General features: G+C 57.0%; 3 protein-coding genes across 9 annotated transcripts in view; 1 reads left to right on the top strand and 2 right to left on the bottom strand.

Moving 5' to 3' along the window:
- SETD2 (SET domain containing 2, histone lysine methyltransferase) overlaps positions 1–15,106 on the top strand; it is a 61,790-nt gene extending 46,684 nt beyond the window's left edge. For both annotated transcript variants that reach the window (XM_084901677.1, XM_084901678.1), the window contains exons 13-21: positions 5,803–5,851; positions 7,254–7,437; positions 9,058–9,727; positions 10,666–10,794; positions 11,617–11,756; positions 12,457–12,568; positions 12,836–12,916; positions 13,885–13,986; positions 14,343–15,106. In XM_084901677.1, the coding sequence (XP_084757803.1) occupies positions 5,803–5,851; positions 7,254–7,437; positions 9,058–9,727; positions 10,666–10,794; positions 11,617–11,756; positions 12,457–12,568; positions 12,836–12,916; positions 13,885–13,986; positions 14,343–14,504 (1,629 nt within the window). In that variant the 3' untranslated portion in view covers positions 14,505–15,106. The remainder of the gene's footprint in view (positions 1–5,802; positions 5,852–7,253; positions 7,438–9,057; positions 9,728–10,665; positions 10,795–11,616; positions 11,757–12,456; positions 12,569–12,835; positions 12,917–13,884; positions 13,987–14,342) is intronic.
- A 111-nt stretch (positions 15,107–15,217) lies between these two features.
- Positions 15,218–18,725, bottom strand: LOC311631512 (death domain-containing membrane protein NRADD-like). Of its 6 annotated transcripts, XM_084901692.1 has the most exons (5): positions 18,464–18,483; positions 17,351–17,479; positions 16,280–16,469; positions 16,042–16,169; positions 15,523–15,965 (listed from the first exon to the last, which is right to left on the bottom strand). In XM_084901692.1, the coding sequence occupies exons 2-5, from the start codon at positions 17,391–17,393 to the stop codon at positions 15,646–15,648; spliced, it is 681 nt and encodes a 226-aa protein (XP_084757818.1). In that variant the 5' UTR covers positions 17,394–17,479; positions 18,464–18,483; the 3' UTR covers positions 15,523–15,645. The 6 variants fall into 6 exon arrangements, with proteins under 6 accessions (XP_084757816.1, XP_084757815.1, XP_084757817.1 ...); XM_084901690.1 differs by having other exon boundaries at positions 15,218–16,169; positions 17,351–17,419; positions 18,464–18,725; XM_084901689.1 differs by having other exon boundaries at positions 15,218–16,169; positions 17,351–17,425; positions 18,464–18,725.
- A 127-nt stretch (positions 18,726–18,852) lies between these two features.
- NBEAL2 (neurobeachin like 2) overlaps positions 18,853–20,933 on the bottom strand; it is a 30,402-nt gene continuing 28,321 nt past the window's right edge. The window contains 7 exon segments of the mRNA XM_084901676.1: positions 18,853–19,358; positions 19,438–19,457; positions 19,460–19,572; positions 19,902–20,050; positions 20,125–20,283; positions 20,398–20,514; positions 20,737–20,831. Coding sequence (XP_084757802.1) covers positions 19,254–19,358; positions 19,438–19,457; positions 19,460–19,572; positions 19,902–20,050; positions 20,125–20,283; positions 20,398–20,514; positions 20,737–20,831 — 758 coding nt within the window. The 3' untranslated portion in view covers positions 18,853–19,253.

A 20,933-nucleotide genomic window follows, 5' to 3' on the forward strand; every position in this document is an offset into this window, starting at 1 on the left:
GTTTTGCCTTCTGGTTGATTTGTATATTATACTTTTATTGTATAGGTCCATGCTTTAACGTTATCTTTTTAAAAACACACATGGCCAATAATAGGAATCTCTGGTAGCATCACAGAAGCTCCCATTACTAAAAGAGCGATGCCTGTAAGTGTCCGAGGAACGAAGGAAGTAGGGGAGGCACTTCTGTGTTTATCTAACCTTCTTGCCCAATATTTTCACTTAAAACACTCCGTGCAAGAGTCACGTCAGATGCACAGTGGGCACAAGTGGGTTTGCTTCTCCTTCCTTGACTCAGGCGGCGGTCGCAGTTCACCTGTGCAGTGCTGGCCTTGCCCGTGCTCTGTGCCGTGGTGGTAATCTCAGCAGATGGCTGAAGTTACCTGCTTAGGTTCTGTTACCCCTCACTGGGCCTGAGATCTTAATCTCTGTGTGAGAGACGTTTATTATTGTGTCTCCATGCTAGTGGTTATCACAATAAGTTACCACTTAGGAATAGTGAATGGCTGTGCCTCCAGGCGTGTTCCTGTCAGTGTCCTGTTTAAACATTTAAATGGTCCTTACTACATTATTAAAATTAAGTTCGTTTTCCGTAGGGAGCTTGCAGGTCATGGCAGCCCAGCCCTCATTTACTTGTGTAGTCTCACCTCCAGCCTCTGGCCCCAGGCGGCCTGCGCGGCGATGTGCGCGGACACCCCCTCGCTCCCAAGAACACATCCTTCTGGTCGATGTCTCTTCTCCTTTCCCCGGGAAAGCCGTTCCTGTTCTCCCAGAAAAAGCCTCTGCCGCCTGGTGTGCGTCAGGACCGCCTCCCGGGCCTGGCGCGGGCCTGTCGGCGGGCGCGCTGTGGAAGGCGGAGTCCACTCCGCGGCTCGGTGCGTTCCCCAGGGCACCTGTGAACGGAAACGAGAGAGAAATGGACAGAGGTCTTTTGGTTTAAAACCTGTATTCTTTCTACTCTTTTTTTCTGATCCAGCAAATAGTGATTTCTATCTCTTTGCTAGGCAATTCATGTAATTACGGTGAGTACTTTTCAGGTTTAACTTAGTCCGCTTTTGATTTAAAAACTCGTAAGTCCACATTCATTCTGAAAGCTTAGAGACGGTCACTTTGTTCAAGAGGCTTTTTTCCTTCTTGTAGCAGAGAGCTCAGCCTGTGACCCAGGGCTGACCTTCCGGGCCCTTTCAGAGCGTGCGGAGCGGAACAGGGTTTCTGGGCAAGGAGTGCATGGGCACGGGCACAGGCAGCCTTTCCGGCAGGAGAGGGATGAGCTGCAGCTCGGGGTTTTCTGGGCGGTTTGGGCAGCGGGGAGCTCCAGCCTTCACTGCGGTGCTGGGTTGGCTAGTACTGGGGTTTTTAAATAAATATTTTATTGATTTTTTTACAGAGAGGAAGGGAGAGGACCTCTGTGACTTAAGGAGGTCTGGAAGGTCCTGGGTTCGATTCTGATCAAGGGCATATACCTTGGTTGCGGGTATATCCCCGATGGGGGCTGTGCAGGAGGCAGCTGGTTGATGTTTCTTTCTAGCTCTATCCCTCTCCTTTCCTCTCTGTAAAATATCAATAAAATATATTTTTAAAAAAATAAATAAAGGAAGGAGGTAAATGTGGAGGACCCCTCTTAAAAAAATTAAAAAAATAAACATGAAAGAATGCATGGAATAGAATAAAGTACTTAAAAACACACACATTATGTACCAGATAATTAAGATTCTTAGGGAAAAAAGATACTATAGATGAGTTTATATCTTTTTTATTCTTCTACTGTCGTGTGTGTGTGTGTGTGTGTGTGTGTATTATTGATTTCAAAGGAAGGGAGAGAGAGAGACATCAATGATGAGAGCATCATCGATTGGCTGCCTCCTGCACGTCCATTGAGCCCACAACCTGGGCATGTGCCCTAACAGAGATCGGAACGGTGACCTGGCTTGTAGGTTAACAGCTCACCACTGAGCAACACTGGCTCACTGTCGTTTTTTAAGGACTCGGACTTGGAATAAACTTGTACACGCCCTGGAGCCTTCCTGCAGTCCCTCCCCCGATGGCCAACCTTTCACGTCCCTCTCAGGCCCCAATCATGCGCCAGTGGGTCCCTCGGCCTGGCCTGCACCTTTTCACAATCCTGGACCCCTCGGGGGATGTCAGAGCTGGTTTCGGCCCGATCCCGCAGGTCAGGTTGAGGGACCCCACTGTGCACAAATTCGTGCATTGGGCCTCTAGTGATGGTATAAGTTTAGTGACAAGAAAAAAGCACGAGATATGTAATACTTCTGAGTTTGTTTAGCAATGTGTGGTTGATTTATACAAATTAGAAGTAGGATTTCACTTTTCCACTCAGCAATTAATTGTTATGTGTCTGGCCCTGTTCTTGATCCTAGAGATACAGCAAAGCATAAGATGATCCTGACCCTCAATAATGACAGCTGAGTGTCTGAGTGGTGTGTTAGTTGGGAGCATTGCCTAGACACCACAGAAATAAGATGGTGATGTGCAGAGAGTATCGGTTGGAGTGGGAACCAGACTCAGGCCCCTTTGAGGGCAGGGCTCCCCCGACATCCAGGCTCCCTGACTCACAGCTCATGTTCTTTAACCATATGCCAGCCTCGTGAGTAGGATTTTTTAATGTTCTTTTTTTTAATATATATATATTTTTTATTGATAGTTTTTTTTTACAGAGCGGAAGGGAGAGAGAGAGAGAGAGAGCTAGAAATGTCGATGAGAGAGAAACATTGACCAGCTGCCTCTTGCACACCCCTTATCGGGGATGTGCCTGCAACCAATGTACATGCCCCCGACCAGAATCAAACCTGGGACCTTTCAGTCCGCAGACCAACGCTCTACCACTGAGCCAAACCGGTTTCGGCGTGAGTAGGATTTTTTAAAAAGTAAAGTGATTTTACATAAAAGGCTGAAGTAAATGAAGCCGACTCCGATTAGTACTTTCTGCAGGGAATTCTGCTGGTGTGACATTATTCCTACCGACGTCCAGCCTGTAGGCTTTCCTGCTGCCTTTCACATGGCTGCTTCCTCCTCGGCTTTCAGTATTGTGGGACTTCGGAAAACTGTGGCATTTTCAGGGCTTCCAAGTAAATAATCTGAGTTTCCATTTTTAATTTTATATGCGATGCCCCAGTTTGGCTCAGTGGATAGAGCGTCAGCCCAGGACTGAAGTGTCTCAGGTTTGGTTCGGGCTAAGGGCACATAACCTCCATTCCAGGGTCACTGCCTGGCCCCGGTCCGGGTACATGCAGGAGCAACCAATTGATGTGTCTCTCTCATGTCAGTGTTTCTCTTTTCGGTGCCCGCCCCCACTCTCTAAAAATCAATGGGAAATTCCTCCTGTGAAGATTAACAAAGAATAAAGTGAACGTTATATGCAGTTTTGACTACATGTGAAGGAGGACCGAGCTAGGAACTGTACGTGCTTAGGTGGATGTTGGTAGGACTTGCTCTCCATGGTGCTGGGCACACTGATAACTGCTCTTGGCCACTGGTCATCCTTTTTTTTAATAATATATTTTATTGATTTTGTACAGAGAGGAAGGGAGAGAGATAGAGAGTTACCAACATTGATGAGAGATGAGAGAGAGTCCTTGATCAGCTGCCTCTTGCATACCCCCCACCGGGGATGTGCCCGCAACCGAGGTACATGCCCTTGACCGGAATCGAACCTGGGACCCTTCAGTCCGCAGGCCGCTGCTTTATCCACTGAGCCAAACCGGTTTCGGCTGGTCGTCCCCTTGTGGAGGCCGGAATACATTTCCTCCTCAGCAGCTGCGTAGACTGAGTGGAACGAAGAGGACATCTTTGAGCCCTGGCAGGCCTGGCTCTGTTGGTTGAGTGTCATCACATGCCCAGGTTTCTGGTTCCTATGGGAGGCAATGGATCAATGTGTGTGTCTCTCTCTCTCTCACACACACACACACACACACACACACACACTTCCTCCCACCCTCTCCCTTTCTCTCTCAAAAATAATAATAAATCAGCAAAAACATTTTAAAATCATAGACTGTATCTTTGAGGAGCGTATCCTCTGGTAATTAACGGCCACCACAGAATGGGTCCAGCCTGAGGTCTGTAATAAATGACTATAAGTTTGTAACGCCAAGGCCTCATGCAGAAGACCCTCGGTAGGTGAAGAGTGTGTTATTCTGAGTTAACAGACATCCCTTGATGTATGTGTTCTTCTCCCCTTTCATGAATAACCGTGCTGCCTTTTGGAATGTTTCCCCCCACAGTGCGGGTAGATGCTCATGAGTGGCCTTATTGCTTTTTCCCTCTGCGAAGGGGCAGGCGGAGTCAGACAGAGCCAGAAGTCAGCTCTGTTCTCCTGGCTTTGTCCTGAGTCGGTGTCACAGGGGGGCACCACGCTGGGCAGCTCCAGGCGCCCTGCAGAGGGGCAGGCGGGGGTGCCCTCTCTCCGAGCAGCAGCCCAGGAGGAGCCAGAGGCTCTGAGCCGAGGGTAGGCATGCTTGCTTCATAGTTCTTTCTCTCAGATTCTCTGTGAGCAGTGAGTGACGGCTACTACGGGGCCAGTGGTTCTCAACCTCCTCGGGGGTCCAGACGCACCTGGGAGCTTCTTAAAAATACAGGTGCCTGGGACCCATGCGCACAGTTTTAGAATCGAGAAGCGTTTCCTGGAGGGTCTGTGTGCGCGGCCGGTGGAGACTCAGCGCAGAGACCAACCATCGGTCACGTTCATGGCAGTCCAGTAGTGCGTCTGTGAATGTGGGTTACTTCTGTTTGCTACCGATATTTCCAGAATCAGCCATCGAAGTGGGAGAGCTCTTTGGGGGGTGTTTAAGAATGGAATTACAGGTCATATCGCTGTGTTCCATGTTATGAGATTACCCCGAAGGGAAGGTGTCACACGATGTGACGTTGGGAATACGTGGGTTTGCCATTTCCCACTTAACAAGGTGACTGGTAGGAAGTGTGCCCAGGAGCTCCTCGATGGGCCAGAACAGACAGGGGCCATCGGAGACAGACCTGGCTCTGGGCCTCAGCGTCAGGTAGCAGAAAGGTAGCTAAGGCCTCAACACACGCCACTTTCTCAATGATCTAATGTTGCTTTCCTTTAGAGAGAGAGAGAGAGAGAGAGAGAGAGAGAGAGAGAGAGAGAGAACAAACGTTGATATGAGAGATGTGAGGGGGCGCACAGATTGGTTGCCTCCTGCGTGCATCCTGGCCGAGCTGGGATGAGTCTGCATCCCAGTATGTGCCCTTGACCGGGAATCCAGCCGGAGCAACATAGCCAGTCACCTTTCCCATAAACGACAGCAGGAGGAAAGTAGACACTACATTTGGCCATTAGCCAAGTTGCTTTTGCATTGATGAGAAAATATCGTAGATAGCAGGACTTGCCTTCATGCATAATGTGTCTAAGTTTCTCATATGGTTACTGCTAACCTTCTTTAAGTAGGGGCAGTAGTAAGATGTCTGAATTGTTCTTAGGAATAATCTCTACAGAGGAACTATAGGCGACTAAACTTTATATGTAGAAAGCATACAGGAATTATCAGGAGGTGTGTTTATAGCAGAAGGAAAATGCCTTGTTGCTCTGTGTGACTCGACTAATGAGGTCACACGGGCCTTGTAGATGTTAAATGTTTTTACTTGCGCTACGTCTTCACTTGCTCTTAAGGGACTGGGATATATTCTTATGTGAAGCCAGAGTAAGTCAGATTCTGGGAGAAAGGAAACAACAGCCTGTTCCTTCCACTTGTTGCCGTGTAAGATCATTGCTTCCCTGCGGTGCCGCTCCCTGCCCGCTGACAGCCTCCTCCATGTGCTTTCTTGCAGGAGGTCTATCGGATTCCAAAGAAAAGCCAGACGGAGAAGGAGAGCGCAGGTGAGTGCCCGGGACCCTCCTCTGGGATGTGCGAGGCCACTGGGAAGCACTTGGGTAGTTCTGTTTTTGAAACCAGACAGTATGTAAGTAAGTGGACTGTTAGGTGTAAACAGGTTTGTGAACTTGTAATTTTATGCCTCGTTTTGTTTTGTTTTTTAGTCTTGTTTGTTTTGCTTTGTTTTTTTTTTTTTTTAATATTTTGTTGATATTTTACAGAGAGGAAGGGAAAGGGATAGAGAGTTAGAAACATATATCAGCTGCTTCCTGCACACTCCCTACTGGGGATGTGCCCACAACCAAGGTACATGTCCTTGACTGGAATCAAATATGGGACCCTTCAGTCCGCAGGCCGATGCTCTATCTACTGAACCAAACCGGTTAGGGCTAATTTTATGCTTTCTTAGTAAATTTTTGCTGAAGGAGCTGTCTCTGTATTATCATTGTTGTTGGTTTCCTTGAAGTCATGGCCTTTAGTATTCTTTCTTCCATGCATTTGTTCCTTTAGATCAGACATTCTTTATATTAGTGTGTGTGTGTGTGTGTGTGTGTGTGTATTTTTTGGCCATTTATTTGCCAAGCATATATATTTTCTTCCAGAAAGGAAGGGAGAGGGAGACAGAGATAGAAACATCAATGATGAGAGAGAATTATTGATCAGCTGCCTCCTGCCCCCCCCTACTGGGGATTGAGCCTGAAACCCAGGCATACGCCCTTGACCAGAATCGAACCTGGGACCTTTCAGTTTGCAGGCAATGCTCTATCCACTGAGCAAAATGGGATAGGGTTAAAGATTCTTGTATTGGTTTAATAAAAGTTGTCTAATCCTTTTTTAACTAAAGAGACATTTCCTGCCCTAGTTGTTGGTTTGGCTTAGTGGGTAGAACGTTGGCCTGTGAACTGAAAGGTCCCAGGTTTGTTTCTGGTCAAGGGCACATGCCTTGGTTATGGGCTCAATCCCCAGTGGGGGGCGTGCAGGAGGAAGCCGACCCACCATGATTCTCATCATGATGTTTCTATCTCTTCCTCCCTCTCCCTTCCTCTCTGAAATTAAAGTATATTTAAAAAATAAAATGAATAAGTAGACATTTCCTATGTCAGGCTGCTCTTCTGCAAATTATAAATCTGTGGGGTTCAGGGGCAGTAGATGGCGTCCACACGTGAACTGACCAGCAGACTGCCTCGTAAAGGTCTGAGCGCCCTGCGTGCTGCGCTCCCCAGCCTGCGGAAGCTGCCGCAGGCGCGGCGGCAGCGGTGGGAAGTAGAAAGGGCGCTCACAGAAGAGGCTTTCAGGAGGCAGGCCGGAGGCGTCGGGGACCCACTTGTTGGGTAGAAATTTGTGACTCGGTTGATGCATCCGATGGAGAAACGGCTCCCAGTAAGTTTTTTAATCCTTTTCCCCTAGTGACTGAACGGGGAAGAGATGCTACTGTCTTCAGAGATCAAGCTGCTGCCCCTAAGACTCCCAACCGGTCACGAGAGAGAGACACAGACAAGCAAACTCAGAATAAAGAGAAGCGGAAACGAAGGGGCTCCCTCTCGCCGCCCTCCTCTGCCTACGAGCGAGGCACCAAGAGGCCCGAGGACAGGTGCGTGCCGAGCGCTCAGCTCACCTGGGCTGGCCCCCCGGGCGTGTGGGATGGACCTCCTCCCGGTGAGTGTGAACCTGAGGGAATGTGAGGCTTCTCTCGGCGCTCGTGTGGGCTGTGAAGACAGAATGGGTTTGGTATCATTCAAATCCTTTGAGGAGCCAAAGCCTTGTTCTCTGAGAGCCGGGTGGGGGCTGGCGGGGAGGACGGGCAGCGGACGCTCGTAGGGAACGGCCACCTGGTCACCAGCAGGGGCTCCGGGCATTTCTTCGGAAGACTAGACTGCGTCCACTCAGCCGGGTCAGTTGTTGATTTGGGGCTGTCTGGTATGGAACAGTAGCTGATCATGCTTGGTTTACAGTCCCCTGACTGCAAAAGAGATGGGACGTCTTGTATATTTTTGGCCATTTCTGTTCCCTCTTCTGTGAAGCAGCTTTATCTGTTCTTTTCATTTGTTATTTGTCTTTTGAGTATTGGGAGGCTTTTTGTTTGTTTGTTTTTAATATGTCTTTATTGATTTCAGAGAGAGAGGAAAGGGGAGGGGGAGGAAAATGGAAACATCAACGAGAAAGAAACCATGATTGGCTGCTGCCTCCTGGCAGCCCCGGGCACGTGCCCTGTCCAGGAATCAACCAGTGACCTCTTGGTTCATGGGTCAACACTCAACCACTGAGCCGCACTGGCTGGGCTGTTAGGAGTTTTTTATATACGACATTCTAAATATAATTACGTGGGGGTTTTTTTGTTTGTTTGTTTGTTTTTTATATATATTTTATTGATTTTTTACAGAGAGGAAGGGAGAGAGACAGAGAGCTAGAAACATCGATGAGAGAGAAACATCTACCAGCTGCCTCTTGCACACCCCCCACCGGGGATGTGCCCGCAACCTACGTACATGCCCTTGACCGGAATCGAACCTGGGACCCTTCAGTCCGCAGACCGACGCTCTATCACTGAGCCAAACCGGCTTCGGCTAAATACAATTACGTTTTACTGATAACTTTTGCAGTATTTTTTCCCTAGTTGTGCCTTGTGTTGGGCTCATTTTGTACTTCTGACAGAGAATTTGTTCGCTGTGGTTTGGTTGAGTGTATCCTGTGCTGTGTTTGCTTCATGGCTGGGTGGTGCTTCCTGTGTTTTAGGAGGTTTCTTCCCAGCTTAGCAGGAGCATGTCCTACTTGGAGTTGCACAGAGAAGAGAATATGAACGTAGCTCTGTCTTCCATGTGTTCACGTTCATCCTTTGTGGGTATTTGTCATAAAGGTGTGTGGCCAAATGTGTCATTCTTTATCTTTTTCTTTTATTTTGATTTCTGTCTAATTTCAGAATGTGTGGTTATAGATCTGTCCCCAACTATAAAGAAGAATCTGTTAAAGTGCTATATGTGTCTTTAATTTGAAAAGCTAGCAGTTTAGAATGTGATGAACTTCCTTTTTCATCTATGTGTCTGTTTCCGTGGGCTTCCCTTCTATTTGCAGGCTCCTGAGTAATGTGTGATTTATAACTAATTGGAGCTGGTGTAATGAATGACTGAGTATTGAGTGACATACACTTGGTGCTCTGATTGTGGCTATAATTTAGGAGCCACTTTTTGTGATGCTCCTACTGTTTTCTTTCTAGATACGACACCCCGACCTCCAAGAAGAAAGTGCGGAAGGACCGCAACAAGCTCTCGACGGAGGAGCGGCGGAAGCTGTTCGAGCAGGAGGTGGCCCAGCGGGAGGCCCAGAAGCAGCAGCAGCAGATGCAGAGCCTGGGAATCACGTCTCCGCTGCCCTACGACTCTCTCGGCTACGGCGGCCCTCACCACCCCTTTGCCGGCTACCCACCGGGGTACCCCATGCAGGCCTACGTGGACCCCAGCAACCCCAATGCTGGGAAGGTGCTCCTCCCCACCCCCAGCCTGGACCCCGTGTGCTCCCCTGCTCCTTACGATCACGCTCAGCCCCTGGGGGGACACTCCGCGGAGCCCCTGGCCGCCCCCCCGGCGGTCCCCGTGGTGCCACACGTGACGGCCCCCGTGGAAGTGTCCAGCTCTCAGTACGTGGCCCAGAGCGAAGGGGTGGTGCACCAGGACTCCAGCGTCACCGTCCTGCCAGTGCCGGCCGCAGCCCCGGTCCAGGGACAAAATTACAGCGTTTGGGAGTCAAACCAGCAGCCGGTCAGCGTGCAGCAGCCCTACTCGACGCCCACCCAGTCGCAGCCGACCGTCTATTACCAAGGACAGACCTGTCCAGCCGTCTACGGCGTGACGTCCCCCTACTCCCAGACAACGCCCCCCCTCGTGCAGGTGAGTCACCTGGGGCCTCTCTGTCTCACTCACCGTCTGTTACGGGAAGTTAGGCTGATAGGCGGGGAATCCTGACATGGGTCAGTGTATACACTGACCAGTACTGGCTATGTACTGCATAACAAGTTAAAACTGAGCCGCGTAAGACAGCAGTAATGTCTTCCAGGCTCCGTGGCCAGCGGTTCGGGAGCAGCTGGCAGGGTGACTCTGGCTCTGAGCCTCCCCTGAATGTACGTTAACCAGGGCTGTCGTCACCTGAGGACCGCGGGGTGCAGGAGTGGCTTCCAGGCTCACTCGCCTGGGTCCTCACCGCACCCGGGCCCTCGGGAGGGCTTCTTATCGCCGGCCGGCCGGCCTGCCTCCCCCAGAGCGCAAGAGAGAGAAGGGGCTTTTCTTAATCCTCACCAGGGATGTTTTCCCCATTGCTTCCTTTTATTTTATTCAGAGAGGGAGAGAAAAAATTAATGATGGGAGAGAATCACTGATTGGCTGCCTCCTACATGCCCCACATGGGAATCGAGCCCGCAACCCAGGCATGTGCCCTGGCCGGGAATTGACCCGTGACTGCCCAGTTCATAGGTCAGTGCTCCACCACTGAGCACACCAGCCGAGCGTGGAGATGTTTCAGGCTGCGCTTATATTTACGCTGCGGAGTCAGCTTTTGTGTGGTTTCACGTCGCCTCCAGGGGACAGCCAGCGGAGAGATTTGACAGGCACCTGCTGTTGGAACATCTCACAAGTGCATCTGTGCTATTCAGTGATACTGCAAACCAGTTTCCCCTTTTTGCTGATGTTGGCTTGGGCTCTGGCTGTGGCATATGGTTGCCGGCTGGTTTGGGCAGATCCGTGGAACCTGGGAGTGTTCACTGTCCCTTTCCGTGTGGACACTGGACCTCCAGGCGGTGCCAGCACAATGCTGATTGCTGCTTCCTCTCCAGAGCTATGCCCAGCCGAGCCTGCAGTACCTCCCGGGGCAGCAGATCTTCTCGGCGTCCGGCGTGGTGGTGCAGCCGGCCGCGGCCGTGACGGCCGTTGTGGCCCCGGGGCAGCCCTCGCCCCTGCAGCCGGTAAGAAGCTCTGCCAACGGGACGCTCAAACCGACCGACCTCGTGTTTTTATACTTCGCTGTGAATTCCAAAGTATTGCTTGCATAGACCAGCGGTTATTGGTGATGCTGTAGGAGACTGTACCAGACATGGACTCGTTAGTACAGGGAGGAGCCGAGTGTTGTGCCGTGTGTGCTGAGGGGAGCTTTGGGTGTTCGCCGGATGTATTATAGAAAGATGTGGTGAAACCTCGATGACGTGTTGTTTTGGGATGAAATGGGAAATAGGAGGCAGTTGAGAATCGAACAGTCACAGGATGAGGACAGCAGTTCTGAGGAAGGGAAGGCTCTGTGAGTGCTGGTGGCTGTAGACGGGTGGCGAGGGGACGTGGGCTGCAGAGGAAGTCGTGTGCACTCAAGCAGGAGTGCCCGGGCCTGGTGTGCGTTTTTAATACAAACACAACATTGCATTCCTATTATTAGAAGTCAGCATTCTAAGAGTTGAGGATCATGATGAATGATACTTAAATTAATCAGTTTAATGCCATGAGAGGTACAGAGGAAGAGTTTGAGGAAAGAATCATTCCCAGGAGGGGAAGGACTAGTAATGTATTAGATATCGAATGGTGTGCACTATTCAGCGACACCAAAGCTTGGGGAAGAGGCCAGACAAAGGACTGCAGGAATGGGCAGGTGGACTCACGCAGCTACGTGAAGTAGACGAGGGGTGTGCACGAAGCAGCAGCCTCCAGACCGTGTGTGCCTGAGAGAGGAGACGTGCCGTGGGGGCTCCTGTGGCTGCTCAGGCAGAGAGGAAGCTGTTCTGTGCGTGTCTCTCTTCTAGCCAGACATGGTGGTGAGCAACAACCTCCTGGACCTGCCCCCGCCCTCTCCTCCCAAACCAAAAACCATCGTCTTACCTCCCAACTGGAAGACCGCCCGCGACCCCGAAGGGAAGATCTATTACTACCACGTCATCACGAGGTGGGCACTCCGCACAAGGTGGGAGGGCTGTCAGGTGGGCGGCGGACCTAGGCTTTCGTCTTAGCTGTTGGGGTGTATTTTTGATCTGCAGATTCTTCTGGAGAAACAAAGGCGTTTTAAAAAAACAGCAATGACTTTGTCAGCGTAGATATGGGGTCGTGGGCAGGCGTCTTTTGTAAAAGACAGATCCCTGGCCGGATTGGCTAAGTGGTAATCGGCCCTCAGAATGAAGGGTTGTGGGTTCAGTTCCCGGTCAGGGGCATGTAGGATCCCTCTGTTGCAGGCAGGATCCTTGGCCCTAATCAGGCACATGTGGTAGACAGCCAAACGATGTCTCTCTAACATCAGTGTGAAAGAAACACATCAGATGGTTGCCTCCTGCATGAGCCCCGACCAGGGCCCACGCTGGGGAGGACCCTGCAACCAAGGTACGTGCCCTTGACCGGAATTGAACCCAGGACCCTTCGGTCCACAGGCCAGTGCGCTCTATCCACTGAGCAACACCGACTAGGGCTGAGCCCTTTAAAAAAAAAAAAAAAAAAAAAAAAAGTTGCGTTGGTCACAGGTAAGCCTGTTCCACAATCATCTGAAAACGGGCGGCGTCACGTGGCTTTAGTGCTGCTGACGGGGTCTGGGTGGTGGAGCAGAGTGCGGGGCAGAAGTCTGTTCTGCCGGACAGCGGCCTCTCCCTCCCTTCCAGGCAGACTCAGTGGGACCCGCCCACGTGGGACAGCCCCGGAGACGAGGCCAGCCTGGAGCATGAAGCCGAGATGGACCTGGGAACCCCGACCTACGACGAGAACCCCATGAAGGTGTGTGCGGCGTGCGCCTGTGTCCTGTCGCCGGGGAGCCTGCCGGGTCCTGTTCTCCTGCTTGTTCTGGAGAATTCCACGTCAGTGCGGGGGTGGGGGCGGGGCGGGGCGGCTCGGACGTGCCGACAACAGAAACGAGGTCCGTGGAGGAGCAGAGACAAGCCTTCCCTGCCGCTCAGCTGCTCGCCGTCCGCTCTGGGACACGTAGCCCTCAGGCAGGATCTCAGGAGGATCGCTCGCCCAGCACTGTGCTTTCTCTGTTCCTAGGCCTCAAAGAAGCCCAAGACAGCAGAGGCAGACACCTCCAGCGAGCTGGCTAAGAAGAGCAAGGAGGTGTTCCGGAAGGAGGTAGGCTTGGTGGGGCTTGCTCAACTCGGTCCTGAGCACGCCCAGCTCGCCCCCTCGCCTCACCCCACCCCGCTGCACTGTGACCCCCCTCACCCCGCTGCAGTGTGACCCCCCTCACCCCGCTGCAGTGTGACCCCCCCTCACCCCGCTGCAGTGTGGCCCCCCCTCACCCCGCTGCAGTGTGACCCCCCCTCACCCCGCTGCAGTGTGACCCCCCTCACCCCGCTGCAGTGTGACCCCCCTCACCCCGCTGCAGTGTGACCCCCCCTCACCCCGCTGCACTGTGACCCCCCTCACCCCGCTGCAGCGTGACCCCCCCTCACCCCGCTGCAGTGTGACCCCCCCTCACCCTGCTGCAGTGTGACCCCCCCTCACCCCGCTGCAGTGTGGCCCCCCTCACCCCGCTGCACTGTGACCCCCCCCTCACCCCGCTGCAGTGTGACCCCCCTCACCCCGCTGCAGTGTGACCCCCCTCACCCCGCTGCAGTGTGACCCCCCCCACCCCGCTGCACTGTGACCCCCCCCACCCCGCTGCACTGTGACCCCCCCCTCACCCCGCTGCAGCGTGACCCCCCCCACCCCGCTGCAGCGTGACCCCCCTCACCCCGCTGCAGTGTGACCCCCCCTCACCCCGCTGCAGTGTGACCCCCCCCACCCCGCTGCAGTGTGAATGCAGAGGAACGTGGCCCTGACCCGAGTGCCTTCAGTGAGGAGGGGCCTGCGTCTCGGGGTCACTGAGCCCCCGGCAGCACTCGGCGCGCTCTGAGCCGGGCCTGGTTCCAGTGGAGCTCGGACAGGCAGGACCTCTCTCAGTCCCAGCTGCCGGCCTCCGGCCAGGCCCGCTCAGTCCACCGGGAGCTCCCCTGTCTGAGCCCCCGGCATGCCCGCCCCGTCCGACCAGCCACGCGGAGCGGGAGGGCCCCTCTGCTTCCTGCGTCGGGGGCGTGAGCAGTGCTCTCTGCCTGCAGATGTCCCAGTTCATCGTCCAGTGCCTGAACCCCTACCGGAAGCCGGACTGCAAAGTGGGGCGGATCACCACCACAGAGGACTTCAAGCACCTCGCTCGAAAGGTAGCTCCCAGTGCTGGCGGGCCGCGTGGTGGGCAAACTCCACCGCCGTCCCAGCTGTGCTGCCTTCTAAATGGCCCCCCATGGGAAGTGGGCTTCCTGGCCTGACTCCCAGGCTGGGACCCAGGGTTTGAGAAGGAAGGGCCCCACCTGGGTGTACTGACTCTAAGAAACGTCCAGAGCTGAACTGCTCCTCTTGTGGCCCCAGCACCAGCCTGTGTGTCGCCCCCCCCTCCCCCCCACACACACTTCCTTCTGTCCAACTCCGGTCTTGGTTAGAAGGGCCTGAGGCCGAGGCTGGCCTTCCCGCTCAAGTGGTGTCCCCCTGACGGGCGGCCCTGTTCTCTGCGTCCTGACAGCTGACTCACGGCGTCATGAACAAGGAGCTGAAGTACTGCAAGAACCCGGAGGACCTGGAGTGCAACGAGAACGTGAAGCACAAGACCAAGGAGTACATCAAGAAGTACATGCAGAAGTTCGGGGCCGTGTACAAGCCCAAAGAGGACACGGAGCTGGAGTGACGGGCGGGCGGGGCGGAGCAGGCAGGGCCGACGTGGGGAGGAGCCGCCGCCCTGCCACTGCCGCCGTCACAGCTGTGCTACTGATGCCCTCACCGGCCCGCTGCAGAGCCGAGAGCCAGCGAGCCCGTCTCAGCAGGCGGTCCCCGTCGTGAGCTGTGGGAGGTTCAAGGCCATCGGAGGCCGGGGCCCCGGGAGGCGCTTCCCTCGGACCCTGGCCCGGCCGGACCCCTCCCCCGGTCTCCTCCTTGGCGGTGCTGTCGGCGCACAGACCATGCGCTTCCACCACACCCTGTCCCCGACAACCTGTACTATATTTTAATGTATATGTGAATATATTGGGAATAATCTGTTGTTTTCCTGGTTTTGTTTGTTGTTGTTTTGCTTTTAGCCTTTCCATGCTAGGATCACAGAAGACTTTGTAAGGACTGTTGAAGTGCTCCTGCAAGGTTTAATTTGTTATCATGTAAATACTCCAAAGCAGGCCGCCTGTGGTTCGGCCAGCCTCGTGCTATGTTGATAAGATTGATTTACTGCTTAAAATCACTTTACTTTATCCAATTTTTACTGAACTTTTTATGTAAAAAATAAAATTAATTAAAGAAGGTGGTGTGTGTGTTCCCTCAGAGCTAGACAGCATGCGTGTCTGACGTTGCCGGAGTCCAGAGTTCGCCTGAGGGTGGAGTTTGCAGCAGGTGCCGGAGGTGAACTCTGCGCTGAGCCCACAGCTCTGCGTCCTGGACGGGAACACACGGCCTGCAGCCCAGGTTCCTCCTGTAACTCAGGACCCCAGCCTCCTACCACCCACTGTCTCACAGGCCCCGGAGCCAGACAGAGCCCGCACAGTAACCAGAGCTGCCTTTACTGTGATACAAAAGTAGGAAAACGGTTAAGGCCAGGAAGGGGAGCGGACAGGGAGCAGGAGGGCAGGCCCACTCCTTCCTGCCCGTCTCCCATAGCCACGTCTCTGTCTCAGAGGAACGTGGGGCCAGGGGAGGAGGGCGGTGGCTGCACCCTCTGAGTCCCTCCAGAATGGAGCAGGCGGGCCCGCCCGTGCCAGGAAGCCCATGGCAGGGAAAGCATGGGGGAGGGCGTGGTGGGGAGCACAGGGTGCACCCGAGAGGCCAGGCTCCGGGGGCCTGGCTCACACCACAGAGCAGCCCCCGGGCGGGAGGCCCAGCACCTGGACCACGTCTCCACGGCCCATGGCGGCCAGGGCCTCTCCCAGCACGCTGAGGGTAGCGCCGCTGCCTCCCTGGACAGCCCAGTCCCTCAGCAGGGCACAGGCAGGCCCCCGGCCCCGGGCCATGGTCTCCACAGCCTCGGTCTGGTAGCCCAGGCGGCCTGCCAGGCCCTGCCAGCCCTTGTCGGGGTCGCCCGGCCCTCCCAGGAGCCGCTCCACTTCCTCCTGCTGCTGCCGAGGGAGATGGAGGTAAAGCCGGCGGCCGAGCTCCGGCTGTGGCCCTGGGGTGGGAGACAGGAGCGTCAGAAGGGCTGGGCGGGCAGAGCGAGGGCCCTGCTCCCCGGGAAAGGGACTCACCCTGGCTGGGGGCACGGGGCGCCAGGCCACCAGGAGAGTCCGGGAAGACCCCGTGCTCCCCGTCGAGGCCGCCTGGCTCTGCAGCCCGCGCTTTGGCCAGCTGCCGTCTCTGCTGATGGGAGCGCCAGCTGTGGGGAGCAGGAGCCCTGCCAGCCTGCTCCGATCTTCACTGAGACGGGGAGCTGGCTGGGAGTCCGGACGGGAAGGGGTCCCACAGGGCAGTACCCAGGCCACCTACCACTTGAAGGCCACGTAGGCAAGCAGACCGAGCACCACGGTGGCCAGGAGGGCATAGTAGACAGGGGTGCTGCTGCCTGTGGCCCCTGGAGGCTCGGGGGGGAATGGGGAGGAGGTATTGCAGGCCGGGCCACTCCCTTCGCCTACCCACTCTCCCTCCCTGTCCCTGTCCTGCTCCTTCCAGGTCTGATCTGTGGAAGGAAGGAAGGAAGGACAGGGTCAGAGGCAAGGAATCCAGCTGGGGTCCCTGGGCAGTCTCTCCTAGACTTGGCTCCAAATGATTTGAAACAATAGTCCGTACTCTATAGTCAAAAGCTCATACATGCCTGGCCAGTGTGGCTCAGTGGTTGAGCGTCAACCTATGAACCAGGAGGTCATGGTTCGATTCCCAGTCAGGGGTTGTGAGCTCGATCCTCGGGTAGAGGGTGTGCAGGAGGCAGCTAATCCATGATTCTCTCTCATCATTGATGTTTCTACCTCTTTCTCTCTCTTCCTCTCTGAAATCAATAAAAATACACTTTCAAAAAAATGCAACTTAAGAACCTAGACCAGAATGCTCAGGTAATACTGAAATTACAAGAGCTCACCCACCGCATCCAGAGCGGACTGGCCGCTTCCCATGCTCCTCTCCCATAGCCTCCCCTTGCTCACCACCCTCCCCAGCTGCCCGTCATGCTCCGGCCTGGAACCTCCCAGGCGCCTGCACCTGCTGATGCTCCTGGCTTTCCCCTTTCCTGCCTCTGATCGCACCTCTTCTGTCTACTGTGGACTGGACTTCATCTCCTGTCTTTCCCAGGGGAGTCCAGAAGGTGAGAGCACCTTGAATTGTGGCGGTCTCCATGGGGCCTCCGTGCACAGGAGACCTTGCACATTTTTGCAACATGAGGCTGCACTGGAAGACAAGCAAATGCTGCTGCTTCCTTCCTTCTGCCCGGAGGCCAGCTGCTGCCGCAGCCCGGCGGCAGGGCCCCGCGGACAAGCTCGCCAGAGCCCGTGACGGAACTTGTGTGACTTGCCCACCTGGGCTGCCTTCCGACCTGCCCAGCGCCCAGAGTGGCCAGGAGGTGCTTACCGCCACGGACCGTGCCGTCCTGGTGGCTGGCGTTGTGCGGCATCGCTCTGCCGGCGGGCGCTCCCGGGGCTGTGTCTTCGTGGAGAAGGGGGTGGCGTGAGGGGCAGGGCCCGGGCACGGAGCTGGGGGCTGTGTGTAGGGACATTGGGGGGGAGAGAAGCGATACCACAGGCCTGATGTCAGGGGTCCCGCTCCTGGCCCGCTGCATCCTGATTCCCTCCAGGGCAGGCTGACCCCCACACACCCACTCATCAACCTGGACCCGTTTTCTCTGTCAGGTGGAGTGGAGTGAGAGAACTGGCCCCAGCTGGCCGAGAGGAGGCACGATGCAGCTCAGGAGGGAGGCAGGCAGGTGGGCAAACCAGAGTCCAGGGATGGCATGGAAGGACCAGGGAGATGCCCACCCTGTTCCAGCCCCATCACTGGCTGGTGGGAGTCCAGGAACCTGGCACCCTGGGCCCTCCCGGAGCCTCCAGTGTGCCCCGCTCTCCCCGCCTGCTGAGGATGGACAGCAGGGTGCTGTGGGTCCAGCAAGGTCATAGGCATATAGGCCAGAGGCCAGAAACCTGAAGGACAGGACCCCTCAATCCCAGGACCTACTGGGCTGATCCTGCTGGGACCCACCTCCCGGGGCCTGGGGGGCGGAGGCCCAGTCTGCGATAAGGAAGGATCTTGTCTGGAAAAGGGATGAAGAGCCGGGGGAGCCCCCGAACCCCCAGGCCACACTCACTGCCTGGCGCGAGGCCGGGCGCCCAGGCTTACGGCGAGTGCAGTTGGCAAGTGGGTCTGGGACCGAGGCCCAGGCCCTGCCACGTGTCCGGGTGTGTGAGTGTGTCACCCACCGCACAGGGGCCTTTGTGGGGTGCTGGCTGATCCCGGTTGGTGGGTGAGCCTGTGACTGAGTCTCATGTCTGCCTGACCCAGCTGAGCTGCGGCATTGGAGCCTCCACCGCCCACACCACGCACCGGCCCGGGACCCACAAAACAGGCCCACACCCGCCTGGCTTCCCGCACAGGTTCCCGCCCAGCCGGGTCTCCAGGGGGTGCAGAGGCAGCTCGGGCCCCGCTCCTGACCTGAGGCGGCCAACCCTCCGCGGGCCCAGATCCGCTCACGCTGGCGGGCCGAAGCCTCAGCTTCCCAGGTGACCGCGTGGAATCCCGGGGAGGCCGGGTACTGGCCCGCCCAAGACAGGCAGCGCGAGGAAGAGGGCGGAGGGGCGGGCAGGGCAGGGCTGGGGCGGGGCCGAGGCCTCTCGACGCCCCAAAAGGACCGCGCAGACGCGCCCACTCTTCGCTGCCCGGAAGGCGGGGCGCACGGATGCTGGCCGGGCGGCCACGTGGAGGACTGAGTGCGAACACGAGTGAGGAGGACGGCCCAGGGGCCGAGGAGCAGGTCGGGGAAACTGAGGCCACGGGGAGGACGAGCCACCCTGGAGGGATCCAGAGACCTCAAGGACCCGGGCAGGCTGGGCCGCGCGCGCAAACGCAGGAGGCGGAGCAGCTACAAAACTAGGCCGTTTATTGCCGAGAACGGGCCGGGCCGCCTTGGGGTTAAGGCCACGGCCGGTCCCTGTGCTGCCGGAACGGGGCTCGGGGGCTGGGTCCCCCACCCCAGACTCTGCAGAAAGTGCTGTGCGGTCCGTGGGGCCAGTGCCGGGACGCCGGATGCCCCTCTGCCGGCGAGGGGCGGGACTTCCGGGAGTGACTCTGCCCGCCAATCCCTGAGCTGGGTGGGGGTGAGGAACCGCCCACCCCGAGTGCCAGCTGACAGCTCCGCTGACTCCTAGGCGGGGCCTCCGGGTGAGGCGGGCCCCGTGCTGGGGACAGGGCCTCCGGATTGGGTGGGGCCGCGCTGGGGGCGGGACCTCCGGTGGGCGGGGCCGCGCTGGGCGGGGACAGGCGGTCAGCGCGCCTCCTCGGGTCTGTACTCCGTCTCCCCCGAGGACACCTGCGAGATGCGCCGCGAGGAGGACCGCCAGAGCTTCCGAGCGAACTGGCCGCTGCGCACCTGGTGGGGGAGCGGGTGGGTCAGCCACGACCACCCCTCCCCGCCCCACTCGAGCTCCCCTGCGGGCCCTGGTCCTCACCTTAGAGGGCTGCCCCGCGCCACCACGATCAGCTTGCCGTCCTCCAGACCCACAAGCACGTGGCTGCGCTCCTTGGTCACAGCCATGCTGCGGATGGGCACCTTCATGGGCAGGGGAGGCGCAGCCGGAAGCAGTCTGGAGGGAGGGAAGGAGGGAAACCCGGACTCAAAAATGGCAGGCAGCTTGGCACCCAGCTGACTCTTCATTCTCCTAATTGCCCTGTTTGCCCCCGTTTGCAGGACGGCTCAATTGAAACCCTGACCAATGAAGAGATCTCCCAGGGACGTGAGGCTAAGGGAAGCCAAGGGCGGGGCCTCCCCGGTGGGGGCGGGGAGTCAGGGGCAGGACTTGCAGGCCTGCCCACGAGCATGCACAGAGGGTGGGTGTGGGTTCACAGGGGCACCTCCTGGTTCCTCTGCCAACGGCCACCCCCCGAGGGACCGTGAACCCACAGACAGGCTCACTTGTTCAGGTGGAGGATGTGCAGGGCACACTGGGCCGTGCCCAGCAGAACGAAGTCCTCCGTCACCGCCAGGGCAGTGGGCTGCTCCCCCAGGGGCAGGGAGGCCCGCAGCCTCCCGTTCACCGAGTACAGGTGCAGGGCGTAGGTGACCTGGGAGAAGCAGGAGGTGTCAGCGAGCACAGAACCCCCACCGCCCCGGCCTGCCTGGGTGCCCTTCCCCGCACCTGAGCCCCCAGACGTTCCCGCGCCGAGCTCTGCACCACGATCTGGCCCTCGGACCCCAGCGCCAGGTGGGACACGGGTCCGGGCAGCATGGCCCCCGGGGGCCGCAGAGCCGCCACGAACTGGCCGCGGCGCACCGTGTGGATGATCACAGCTCCGTCCTGCGGGAAGGCAGCTTAGGGAGCCTGGCAGGGGTTCTGGGTTCCAGAGGCAGCACCCAGCAAACTCAGCACACACACCCCCCTGCCCCCCGCCGGGCACCGGCACACACAGACCTCAGACCCGGACACGGCCATGTCAAGTTCCGTGCTGATGGCCACACAGCTCACCGCGGCTTCGTGCCCGTGGAGGACCTGTATGGGCTTCGGTGCCAGTCCCACCGAGACGCCACCCTGTAGGAGCCCAGGGCTGTCTCAGGCCTGGGGCACCCCGTGATCCCGGCCCCTGAACGAGGAGGCTAAGGCTCAGCAGCGTGAGGGGACCCGGTAAAGCCAGAGAGCCGGCGGGTGGTGGAGGGAAGGGGACGAGACAGGAGCAGGACTAGAAGCCTGCTGGGGGGGGGGGGGGGGCGGCAGGGCTGACTACGGGGCCCCCCAGGCTGCCCACCCGCACACCTGGTGCAGGAGCTGCCACACCATGCAGGTGGTGTCCCGGGAGCCCGAGATGAGGTAGAGGCCGCAGGAGTCCAGTGCGAGGCAGGTCACTATGTCTGCGGGGCGGCGGGGGGAAGTCCCGGTGGGACGGACCGTCAGGCCTCTCGGCACGCCGCCCGCCCCGCCCCGCCCCGCCCCGCCCCGCCGCCGGGCGCCCG

This window comes from Pipistrellus hanaki (assembly GCF_964339955.1).
Source record: "Pipistrellus hanaki genome assembly, chromosome: 13".
NCBI lineage: Eukaryota > Metazoa > Chordata > Mammalia > Chiroptera > Vespertilionidae > Pipistrellus > Pipistrellus hanaki.

Bases quoted from the DNA above. Each gene is read 5' to 3' on its own strand.
- LOC311631512 (XM_084901690.1), bottom strand. From the start codon at position 17,393: ATGCCGCACAACGCCAGCCACCAGGACGGCACGGTCCGTGGCG. The intron at 16,470-17,350 runs GTAAGCACCTCC...TTCCTTCCACAG, and splicing joins GGACGGCACGGTCCGTGGCG to ATCAGACCTGGAAGGAGCAG. The intron at 16,170-16,279 runs GTAGGTGGCCTG...TGCTCCCCACAG, and splicing joins GCCTACGTGGCCTTCAAGTG to CTGGCGCTCCCATCAGCAGA.